At 37.5% G+C, this 12,781-nt stretch overlaps 1 protein-coding gene across 4 annotated transcripts in view; it reads right to left on the reverse strand.

Annotated features, from left to right (window-relative positions):
• Window positions 1-4,121: 4,121 nt before the first annotated feature.
• Window positions 4,122-12,781, reverse strand: part of MARCHF5 (membrane associated ring-CH-type finger 5) — a 32,106-nt gene continuing 23,446 nt past the window's right edge. For 3 of the 4 annotated variants that reach the window (XM_064463845.1, XM_064463844.1, XM_064463843.1), the window contains 4 exons: window positions 11,848-11,978; window positions 8,350-8,533; window positions 7,758-7,924; window positions 4,122-6,538 (listed from right to left, as the gene is read on the reverse strand). In XM_064463845.1, coding sequence (XP_064319915.1) covers window positions 6,422-6,538; window positions 7,758-7,924; window positions 8,350-8,533; window positions 11,848-11,978 — 599 coding nt within the window. In that variant the 3' untranslated portion in view covers window positions 4,122-6,421. The remainder of the gene's footprint in view (window positions 6,539-7,757; window positions 7,925-8,349; window positions 8,534-11,847; window positions 11,979-12,781) is intronic. The other variant, XM_064463846.1, reaches the window with a different exon arrangement.

Raw genomic sequence — 12,781 nt, forward strand, 5'->3', positions numbered from 1 at the left:
GTGTATCAAAATGGCATTTTTTCCTACCACTGAAGTGATCTTCAGTTTTTATTTCTTACCCACACACCCCTCCAAAAGGCTTTCATCATGTAACTTGCATTCCATGAAGCTTCTGCAATGCTTCTCAACCAGAGGGAGTTATTATAATGTTATGTATATTTAACCAACATCTGTCTTGGGTTTAAAAAAAAATATAAAAATCCCTGAAGCTGAAGTGTGAATGTACTGGAGAAGCAGGACTTTGCATTACTGTGTTTCAAACAAGACTGCAGGGCAGGAGCAAAAAGCTCATGCAGGAGTAATGCTGCAAACTATCACTGGTAACAAACACCGAGTTACCCATGGGATCTTAACCTAGAACTATGCAAGGGATGTAACGTGGTAGAGATGTTCTTCTAGCAAATTAGTCAAACATTTCTGAACCAGCTACTATTTCGCTCAGAAAAAACCAAAACCCACTCAATTTTCATCAAAATAAAACCATTTTTGATTCTGTTCTGTCTTACATATTCTATCTTCTGTGCATGAGAAGTATCCGGAAAAATGGTAGGGGAAAGCGATTGCAGGGGTAATGAGTAGGGACATTAGCTTCTTGTAATGATTCATGGCAAAGTGACAATTACTGACAAGATAGTCCTTCAACATACAGTAAATACTGGGATCACCGTGTTCCCTTTCTTTATCAGCTTCTGTTATCTGCAGCTAAGTGTTACAGAGTTGTAGTAAGAAAAGTGGGAGAGCAACTGAAGAATACAAAACACACAAAACACCAAGCTGTGCATGCTGTATCAGAGTGGTCTGAAGCTAGAAATAAGTAATTTATTTTTTTTTTAATAAGCATAGTACTTCCTACAGAGGCCCACTGCTTAGGCAATTGCTTTTCCATGGCTTCATCATCCAACATTAAATGAGGTGCCTGTAAGATATGTTTTGACAGGTGCTGCCGAGCTGTTTAGTTGAGGCAGTTTCAAGTCATGTCTGCTATTTGCTTTTAGTAGTTCTGGAATGGAATTTTTCTACTCAACTACTTAGTAGAGTACAACCAGAAATAACTGCTTTATGCTCACAATATTCAAAGGTGCAAAAGCAATTACATCTCCAGAGCATGTGAATAACTAACTGGCAAGAATGGACAAAGAGGCCACAGATCTTCAAACCTTCTTGAGGTATAGGGGCCATGAACTAATGGCCATAGTTCATCCCTGTTTACAGAGCCGATTTTTTTTTCCCCGTGCACAGTAATATTCTCTTTGCGCACGTGCCTTTCTGGAAAGTGAGCTATATTGCTCAAGCTCATGAATAAGGCCTTGAAATGAACAAAGCCTACCTGGGACTTCTACGAATTAGTAAAGCAAAAAGAATTTGAATGGTTTAAATGCGGGGCAAACTTTTGCACAAGTACTTCTAGTTTTACAGCTCATTCCAAAAGAGCAACCTGCTAAACAGCAACAAAGAAAGAAATCTCAGCCTCAGTGCCTACAAGAATTGGTCCAACTCATTAAGGAACACCAGCTTTTGATTTCCCCAGATTATGCTGGAATTTATTTAAACAGATTGAAGTAAGAATTTTTCCCCAATTCACAGCAAGTGAGCGATTAGTGGGAAAAGATGTGCCTTCTCAGTCAACAGGGTTAGAAAATGGTAGTTCAGCTACTGAGAGGCTGTGAGGGTAAGGAAGGCAGATGTACTGCCAGATTCAGTGGTGTATTCCAAGTATATATAGGAAGAGTACTTATTTATATCATTAAGTTAAATATCAAACAGTATGTGTGGTTTCTTGAAGCATTTGAAGTTCCCTCCCCAGAAAGCCCAGGTGAAAACAGTAAGAATAAATTGTCAGTAAGTGATGGTAACTGACAAGTCAAAGTTCTCAGTTTAGGGAAATGGAGCTAAAAGTAAGCAAGATGGCAGCAGCTGAATTCCTCAAACATTGAAGTGAAAAGAAATCAAGCCATTTAGATTTGTGAAGAATAAAGTAGATAATTAACACTGCACAGCCGTAATCTCTTTAGGTCCTCTTAAATACTGCCTGCATCAAATTCTGTTTAATTTACAAAACTGCAAATAGAGTTATCCTGACAGTGTGTAGTAGTGTGATGGATTAAACTGTTGCCTCATCCCTAGCAAGCACCATTTTCCAATATATTGCTATTTACATGTATTTATCTATAGCCAAGAAAGCTTTTAGTACATTTTTTTTATTTTATACACATACACACAAATATACTGGAATTAATAAAAACCTATTAAAGCTCAGGACAAAGGCTAGTTTCCATAAACAGTTCCTCTCCCAGGCTATCGCACTAGAACTGTCAGCCTCCTTGAAGTTTCTTTCCAACTAACAAGTGCCATCCCAGTCAAGTAGCCACATGTCCCCCCATCTCTTGAGGAAAAAAAAACAGGATGAAAATTAAGGCAATGAACAACATTTGCATGCCAAAACAGAATCACTTCCATTTTAATCACCTTTCATAACCAAAACTTATTCTCAAGCTGCACGAGCACTAATGAATACTCAACTACATTGAGTTTGGAGAGTAAGTTCTGTTTCACACTGTGTAGAACAGAGTAGTGACTTCGCAAGGGCGAGAGGAAGGGGTCTGTTAATGAGAAGACAACAGCTAAGACTTTTTCAGAATTTTCTAGCTTTTACATATTATCCTCTCTCATGCTTTCCTCTAGCAAGCCCCACCCCAGCATGCTTTAAAAAAACCAAACACACACCAAAATCAACAACCAAAAACCATATAAACACATGTTTCAGCAGCAGTTGCCTACTAGAAAAGAATTCCAAAGCCAGACTTGTTAGTGAAACTGGCATTTCTACTTTAAAACAGGAAGCAGGAACTGTTAGCACATCATTTGTTATGACAACAGGTAACTCAGTGATGCATTAAAACAAGTCTGAGCCTAGCTCTTAAAAAAACAAAACCATAAAACAAACCCAAAATAGAAAGTGGCATGGATGTAGAACATTAAATATAGGGTTCCAAAACCATGATTACTGGTGCAACAGTAAATGGATCCATGACCTTTGTAGTTATACCTCTCCCAGTTCTCACCATCAGTAAAAACCACTATGCAAACAAAGATACGTACTTGCCTGTGCCTAAAAACTTTTTGAAAAAGCAGCTAGTAAAAAGCTACTCTCAACAACCCTCAAGCACCCACTCCATAGCCTTGTCCAAGTTCCACAGTATGCATTTAAAAAAAAGGGTAATCCTCAAAGCTGCCACAAACACACAGCTGAAATTCTAGTAAAAATTATGTCCTTAAGCAAAATAGATAATTCTGACAGAAGTCACAATACCTAAGCATATCTTTTCAAGCACAGAACTACTCCAAGTGTTGGAGAAGCCTTAAATAGCTACACGGTCGGATCCTTCTACGATAACTAAGGGGACAAGTTAACCTTTGAGAAACAACTCCAGATGAGAAAGGAATTCATATACTTCAAACAAGGCAACTCATGCAAATTGTTACAAAGAACTTTTGCAAGGGAAAAAGGATGAAGGAAAGGACCACCATTCAAACAAAAAACCCCAAACCCAAGCAGTGAAAAGTATAGTAGGATTCCATCTATATCTAAGAGTTTAAGATAAGAGGGGATAGAGAAGGGGAGAAGCATCTCCTATATATTTACATAACCACAGCTCAGAAAATTTGTGCCTTTATGTTGATGTAATGGAAGGCTAAGAGAAAACAAGTTACAGGTAAGACATACTCTGAGAAGTGCTAGATAAAATTTCATATTCCTTGTTCTGAAAGTAATGGGACATAAATTAGCCATTAGTGAAAAAAATACTTCCTACAGCCAGTATTATCTTTCTCAGTGAAGAGGGATCAGTGTACTCCCCGAACACTGCACATCAGCCAACCCAGAGATACGTAATAACTCCCAATCCTGGGTCTGTATTACCAGACCTTGTTCGTGTTGCAACAATCCTTTTGCTTTCAGTATTTCAGAAATGCATTCCCCTACATCATTTGTTGATCACTGGAGAAGAAAAAAAAACAAATAATGTAAATGTAAGTTTAAAGTATTATAGTAATTCTTCCTTCATCCCCAAGATATTTCTTTAGGCTATCAATTTAAAATTGATTATATAAATCCTTAGATATGTATTAAAACAAAACACATTTTTAATTCAGAAGTTTTGCTACAGGCTTTTGTTCAACTGACAAAATACACTAGGGAGTGTAAAAAATATTTATTCAGCCTAATTCAATGTAACTATAATTTGCAGTACTTCAAAACCAAGATTCACAACAGAGTATTGACCTTCTGCTACTCAGGTGAAATAATTTTATAATCCATATGGTATTTTTATAATTGTATTTTTACAACAGCTTTAACTTCCAGAGGACACAATGACCTTTCCCATGGAACAAGTTTCAAACCCACTAATTTGCACCATTCAATTCTTCATGAGACTATAAAAAAATCAGTAATAAATTGGTTGGAAATATATACAGTGAAGACCACTGAAAAGCTGTTTTCTTGAAATGAGGAATTCTGTAAGAAATACGTATTATATTGTTTCAAGACTATCTTACAGAAAGCAGCAACCTTCAGGGGTTGCTACTCTATATTTAGGTTTTTATATAAAAGTGAGCCCACTACAACAAATATAATCAGCAGACTTACAAGATTATAGTAATTCTTCAGTTACAGCAAGAAATTCAAAAGTATTTTATATTGATCAAATGTATAATTTTCAATACCTGTATAGTTTTTTAATACTACTTGGTCATTATATACACTTTTGTACAGTTCTAAAATATTACATCTCAGTAATTAAGATAAACATACTATAGAAAAGGTACCATATTTTGAATTTCTCTAACATACATTATTGCAGTCAAATATGAAGTCCATTCTGCATTTACTTCGTTTCTGGTGAAAAGAAATATTTACTTATGAATATTTCCACTAAAGGATTTTTTTTTTTTAAACCCATCTCCATGCATTTGACATACTAATATGAACAAGAAAGGAAAAAAAACCCAAACAGCTTTGAGAAAACCAAATAAATTGTTGTTAATAAAAAAACTTCAAGTACTAAATCTAGGTTAGGTCTGATATGAATATTAAATGGCCATATTATGTTTGTCAAAATCTAACTTTACAAAACAGGTAATTTCTGTTGAAATTAACTTTATAAATACATCGAATAACTGAAGTGCTAATGTCTCCCTCAGCTGGCTAATTTGAACATATTGTAACAATAAAGCTTACTGTATAAATAAACTTAGTGTATTACACACTTAAGATTTATCCTTTAGTCCTTTACAGAATGGAGCCAAGTTGTCTTAAGAGCATCTAGCCTGCTGGTACATGCCATGCTCAGATTAGGTACCCAAAGTGTAGTGTCACCCCTTTCCAGCTGACCCTTCCTGCCACCGTCTGTCCTTCCACTAGAGCTGGTATGGGCAGGAGGGAGCCTAGTGCTGGTACAGGGCCAAGCTATGCTCCAGGTCTGGAAGTTTAGAAGGATGCCCTGATCTGTCAGTTTAAACGTAGCTTTAGTGTCCAGTGTCATTTCCTCACGCTTCTACCACTCTTTGTACTTGTACAGATATTTACATAATCAAAAGGAACATGAAAACTGAATGCTGTTAACACTTAGCTACAAAATAAGCAACTGAAATTTACTTCCCCCATCTAATTATTTCACTGTGGAAGGGGAAAAAAAAGCTATCCAGCACCAGTTACAAAACAGCAAAAGAGCCATGAGAAAATAACACAACACTAGGCACTGCAGAGGATACAACAGGACAGCAAAAATTATCAGTGATAAAAGTCACCTGGAAACCATGCTGATTTTAACACCTTCTACTTAGGTCGCTAAAGCTGACACGCGAGTCCTGTAGAAAGGGATCTATCTTCTGCTTTCTCTGACCAGTCATTTGAGTATTTTACACTCCCTGTTTGATACCAGCAAAATCCAAGGCAATCTTTACTGACTGATGTCCCACAATTACTTCTCCTTGGTAATGACTCACATTTCCTTCCTTAAAAAATTCCCTTTACTGCATGAAATGCTGAACAGGACGATAGCGTGGGTATGAAAACACATACAAAAGGCATTTGGCTGTAGCCTACATTAACTACACAATTTAAAATGTTTGTATTCGGTAGTTGATTTTTTCCATTCAGCATATTGGCTCAAAGAAAATAATTCAGAAGGCGGCTGTTCAACAGAAATACCCAACGATAATGAAAGCCAAGTCACATCCTTAGGTTCAGTGGTTGCTGAAAGGACTTACCCTGCCACAAAACAGTGCTTTATTACATTTAAAGAAAAAAAAATAGGAGCAGCAACTTATCACAACTCTCCACTACTGTGCAATAATGATGGAACCAATACAACATGGAAACCTGTTAGGTGAGACTGTAGGACATCTGGAGATCACAGCCTTACGCTCCTTCCTGCTCAGGATAATTTAAAATTTTGCGGTGAGCTTGGCGCAAATATTGCTGCTGTTTGAAGTAAACTTTAAAAGCTCCTTTTATAGCAACAAATGCAATTCCACCCTGAAATAAAAAGATATTTTGAAAACCTGCAATGTTCAGTGTCATATCATTACAAATATTCTTTTTAAAAATTTCTGGTCAAAGAATATTTATTTTCCCATCATATAGCATTTCCCTTTTGACGTTCAGCTAATTAGGACAATTCCAAACTAGTATCTCAAAGTTTTCTGTCACAATGCACCACTACAGAGGTTAAAGAGATTACATACTGGATCTATAAAACCTTTTGAAAGCTTTTATTTGCTTGGAAGTCTGACAGATATTATTTAAAAAAAAAAAAATAATCAAAATCCATCCTATCTAAAGAACAAAGTAAAATGCAGATACTTACCTGCTTTCCTCCCTTCTCTGAATACATGCTATACATGAGCCAAGGAATAATACTAATTACCAATCAGTAATCACTGTGAAAAAGGCCACTTGCCAAAGGCAAGTGCGGAGTGAAATAAAATCCTGTGGTTTTTTTTAAAAAAACACAAACTTTTTTTTCCCTCAGAAAATTTTACAGTATTTTTATCTCAAGTCTTCAAAATAAGAAGAGACCCTAAGCTGCCTTTTGTCTGCATGAACAGTGGTAGTATCACTGTTTCTTCTGTATGTAAGAGAGGGGAGCATTAACATGCTGGAATGGAAAACGGGCTAAAGTGACAGTCAGCTGACCAGGGATAGTGCCCTCCCAAACCCAGTGTGCTTCCCCTTGAGAGGCTGCAAGCCAGAGAGCTTATTCACAAAGAAAGGGATTGTCTCCTCTCTTGGTCCTCCCTCCTCCATCCAACTTCTATGGAGAGCTCATTTTTCTCTCCTCATTAAAATAAGTAACAAAGGGATTCTCTCAAAGAATTAGTAAGCAGAAGCTAATATGAGATGGTTGATAATATAAACCCCAGTCTTCCCTTGCAGAGATTGTTCTTAGAAGATGCTCGTTCCTCATCTTCATTATCACCCTTAAATACTGCTAAAGTCTGCCTAGGACAAGTTTCAGCCTTGTCTAGAATTGAGATTAGTTTCAGTCACAAGGACAAAGTCTCTCACACACGTGATTTTGTCCTCAGCCAAGATAGGCAACCTTAAAAAAAAAAAAGCCCTTAATCAAATGCCACTCTCAGTTCTAGATCAATTTATGCTCCTTTTTACTTTTCCTCCCTCCCTCCCCCCACAACACAACATTTCATATTCCCTTATTATAATCATTTATGAAACAAATAATACTGAATCTTACCAAGATTGTCCTTTGTAAGTTTGAGTTAACACTGCTGAACATAAGCTTGCCAACTATCGTGGCAATAGTAGGGAAAACTAGAGCTCCACATAGAATACGTGTAGCAGAGACATGATCTGCCAAAGGGTTGGCCTCTGCTGGGATACGAGGAACAGGACATCCAATGCCTAAAGGGATAAGAGTGTGGAAGAAAAGGTTACATAGCCACTACCTCACACAGAACACGGAAAGCACATTAGTCCTACCCCCCACTCACTCACAAATCTATAGCCCAATTACTTTGAGAACTATCCCTTTTCTCGGTGAATATTCCGTTTCTGTTAACTGACTATTCTTTTTTACTTCCAAGCGAGACCCATGATTTTTAATAGCTTGCTTTGTTACTAAGGCCTTAAATGAAACCACGCTCCTGCTCCTCTTGCCCCACCTTTCTCACTAGGTATTATACAAACACAATCTAAATAGACTGAACATAAAACAGAGGGAAGGTGTTACCACTTTTACTTAAGAATGGTGAAAACACTCTCCTATCCCCATCTCCTAAAGGCACCAGTTTAAGCTTGGTATTTCCTTTTAAATTTAATCACATTACCTGGAAATATGCTGTTCAAAATTTGTAGCTTATTAGAGTATTTGCGCCACAGTCTGAGCACATAGTCCTCCCAACGAATCATCTTGCCCAATATTAGCATGACTGGGATAGTGGGAAGTCCAATCAAAAGAAATAAAGGATCAGCTCTCTCCATGACGTCAAGACCTTCTTTGTGACCCACAACCTAGTAAATATGTATATAGCTGACAAACATAACAAAGACCACAACTGAACAAAGAACATAACTTACAAAAATCCTAGTGTGTTTGGGGCTGCCCACACATTTTAAGTTCAAGAAGCAAAAGAATACTGTTTTACCTAACATACTCAGTTTTCTCTTTGCATCCTTGGTTGCTTATCAAGTATAATGCAGATGAGCTACCAGCCCTAATTTGCAAGTCTTTAATCTTGCGGAGAGCTGTAACACAATTCCTTACCATCTTAAGAAAAGTTTCATGTGCTTCTGTATGAGTAAAAGCTTAAACATCTGAAATGTCAAAATAGCATGCTTTCCAAAATGCACAGAAGAATTTACGATTTTAGAACAAGTAATTCTACACTCAGAATTTTATTAGATACTACTCTGTAAAGCATAAATTGATAGCAAGTATCTTGGGATGTTTAATTTAAAAATTCCTGTTATTTAGGAATACCTTATGCAACAGAGATCACAGTATAAAAACTATTGCTTCTCTAGACAATGCAGGAAGAAGTACATAATTTTCAACTGTAGTGGAAATAGCAGCATATCTTCACTTGTACTTTCTTTTTCAATGTGGTTAGTGACACAATTTTAAAGGACAGCAATTACTGATGTGTCTAAGCCTTTCTACTGGCACATAAAAAATAATCAGACTTTGCTGTTTATGAAATGTATGTATTAAAACTGGAACAGAACAATACATTTCTTCTAAAAAGCACATACTTTTTATTTTAAATAAGTAACTCTAATAGGGCTGAGGACAAAAAAAAAAGCAACTGAAGTGGTGGATAACCTCTGAAGTTGTCTCAATTTAAGAATTAAAAATTGCTGACAAAGTCCTTGAAGGGCTTCTAGAAAGAATGGGCTCTTTCATGACTTTTTCCAGAAGAATCCAGAAGACTAAGAACACTAAAACAGTGTGCTGGTGTTGACTGGGATAGAGTTCTTTTTCTTCACGGTAGCTAGTATGGGGCTAAGTCTTGGATTTGTGCTGGAAACAGTGTTGGTAACACAGGAATGTTTTAGTTCTTGCTGAGCAGGGCTAACACAGAGTCAAGGCCTTTTCTGCCTCTCACCCCACCAGCGAGTGGGCTGGGGGTGCACAACGACCCAACTGACCCAAGGGATGTTCCACTCCATATGGCATCATGCTCAGCATATATAGCTGGGGAAAGAGGAAGGAAGGGGGGGATGTTTGGAGTGATGGTGTTTGTCTTCCCAAGTAACTGTTATACATGATGGAGCCCTGCTTTCCTGGAGATGGCTGAACACCTGCCTGTCCATGGGAAGGAGTGAATGAATTCCTTGTTTTGCTTTGCTGGCATGCGCAGCTTTTGCTTTATTTACGAGTCTTTATCTCAAACCACGAGTTGTCTCACTTTTACCCTTCCAATTCTCTTCCCCTTCCCATCAGGTGGGAGTGAGCGAGCGGCTGTGTGGGGCCCTGTTGCTGGCTGGGGTTAAATCACGACAAATAGTAATTATTACATTTGACAGGGACTGGATTTCCTGATGAGTTTTCATTGACTTCTTGTTCTCCCCACAAATGCAAAAAGCTCTCAAGTCGTCACTTGCATGAAACTTAGAATTAGGGGGTAAGAACATGCAACAATAGTGAAACCTTTTAAAAAAGCAGTACTTCTGGAATAGGTGGGACACAGGGAATGAGCTAGGGTAACATACCACAGTACCTTTAAACTGTACTTTATAGCCTTTTGAAAACCATTCCTTTTTATTCTTCTGGAACAGGAAGTTATGCTATATACCACCATCTCTAAAAATAGGGAAAACCAGTATTGCTGCTGCCAAAAGATTATTCCTTCAAAAAATATTCACCATTTATCTTCCAGCTTCTTCACTATCTTTCACCCAAATTGTGATGTCTGACACTACCCTTTTTCTCCTTAGTCCTCTTCCATCAAAAAAAGCCTCAGTATCTTGTCTTTTTGGCTTCAGATTACTATTTCTCTCTGTTTTCAGTAACCCCATACGATTTGTTAGACTTAGCTACCGCTATAGTCACAATGTCAATTCTGTATTCACGCTTCTCCCTCTGAAGCTCAACCTTTAGGAGTAGCTTTTGAAGGACCAGAGAAAAGCACAACCAAAGGAAAGGAGTCTGAAATGCATCAGGACATAAGTTGTATAAAACGTAGCAAATTTGGGGTAGCAAAAGGGGTGGGAAGAGTTTACTTCCATTCCCAGTTTCATCTCCTCCATTATAAGCAAAAATAAGTTATTCTCTTGCCCAGCATGCCATGCATATGATAAAATCAAAACATTAAATCAGAGGAAAATAGCTAATTCTTCATAGCCAGGATTTTACTAGCTGTCTAAACTAATGTGGATATGAAGCTGTACACATGCAGTTGCTCAACTAGACCCACAACTTCCCTTTGCTTAACACCAGATCCTCCTTTCAAAAGCAAAACAACTACAGAAAGGAGCATTTATCTTTCCATTTGATTACGTAGTTCTAGAGAAGCTAATATCTCATGGAAGCTCCTACAGAAAAAGGCTCAGTGTAGCAGTGAGCAAGGAGATATGGACTGGTACATTTCACACAGTCTAGTTGTAGTATTACAAATGATTGCAGTGTTCTTGTAAGGGCCACAACAAGAACAAAATATCAAATGAGGAACAAGTCTTTCCATAGTTAAGTCTACCACCTGTCAACATTATATTTATATTTAAATAGCAAGTTCACACGAACAGAAATAAGAAAAATAAGTATTTTTCCCTTACTTTACACTGTATGGTTAGTTGAAATTAAAAGAACAGTGTTTTGCATTTGTTATGAACGACTTGCACCATTCAAAGCATACATTTTCTTTTATACAATTGAAAGGTGGTAGGACTGAAAAATTCACCATGTCTCAACCCTTTGGATGTTACCAGCAAATTTTTTTTACAAGTAAAAGAAGAGATTAGTCTCATGTCTTTTCTGAAGAATTTGGACTACCCATTATTAGCAGTTAGATGGTAAAGGCACCTTTTCTCTAAGAATAGAAGTGGGTTCACCAGCCTGCCATACAAAGGGCAGCCAGCTGCAGGAGCAGTGAATTTTGTTAGTTGCAGACTCAACCCTATTTGAATAGGCATACTTGGCTTTATACAGTATGATCAGTTAAAAGTGAAAAGCTCTTGATCCACCCACTGGTGAGTCAGTGTTAACTACACTGAAAGTGCTGAAAGTAGCTAAAGCATGTTTTAAGCCAAGGAAAAAGGAGTCTTGATTGACTTTTCTTTAGAAGACTTCCTTTCAAAGCTGGTGAGAAGAAGTAATACGTGTGTACCTGCATCACCGTCACAGCTCCATATGTAACAGCTGTCCAGTATATAGAGCCCACCATTATTCCAGCTGCAGCAAATGGACATGCCTTTGAGATCAGTCGATCTGCAAGATCCAAAACGTAAACAACTGGACCTATGATAAAGGAAAAGTAAGGTTTCAAGATATATATACATGTATATATACATATATATATAAAAGCATACTGAAGAAAGTCCTCAACATCTATCACTGATAAGAAAGAATGAACTTGGCAAAATACAAGTCTGACATCCCACACATACTGTTTAAATGAGAACATATCATTAAAAAGCTACCAAGCTAAACTTGTAGCTTATTTCTACCTACCATTTCATTCACTACAACGTCTTTCTGAGAGATTAATATTCTGGTTATAGCACTGACTAATTTACCCACTAAAACTGACTAGCTTCCTTTGTCTGCAATGAATCAGAATTGTTCCATTGTAGAAAGCGCTTTAGGCTTAGTGGCTTTTTTGTTAGATATTTTAGTTTTCAAATGGAAGAAATACTGTTAGTTGTAATGTACTTCACATGCTTATCTTTGACAGCTTCACCTGAGAATTCTGTCACTAAACTATCCTGCTCTCCGGTAAAAGTAGCACAGTCATTATGAATTATTTCTTCCACTGGAAGAGGATGCATTCAATATTTTCAGAGGACCACCTCTCAAATGTTGGAGGAGAAAACCCTCCTATTCAGGTTATTACTTAGTGCCTTTGACAACAATGCATGACTACAGCATCATTGTTCTGTCTGTGAACACCTGCACTTTCCAGACTTACACAGAGCAAGATGTTACCCTGACCAACTCTGGCAAGGCAAACAAGGCCATGCTTGCATCTTTTCTTTGAGACTGCAAGAGCACCAGCAAAGCAACAGCCAGAAGCTGAAGTCTGAAATGTATGTATGAAAGTG

Source organism: Phalacrocorax carbo, chromosome 12, assembly GCF_963921805.1.
Source record: "Phalacrocorax carbo chromosome 12, bPhaCar2.1, whole genome shotgun sequence".
Classification (NCBI taxonomy): domain Eukaryota; kingdom Metazoa; phylum Chordata; class Aves; order Suliformes; family Phalacrocoracidae; genus Phalacrocorax; species Phalacrocorax carbo.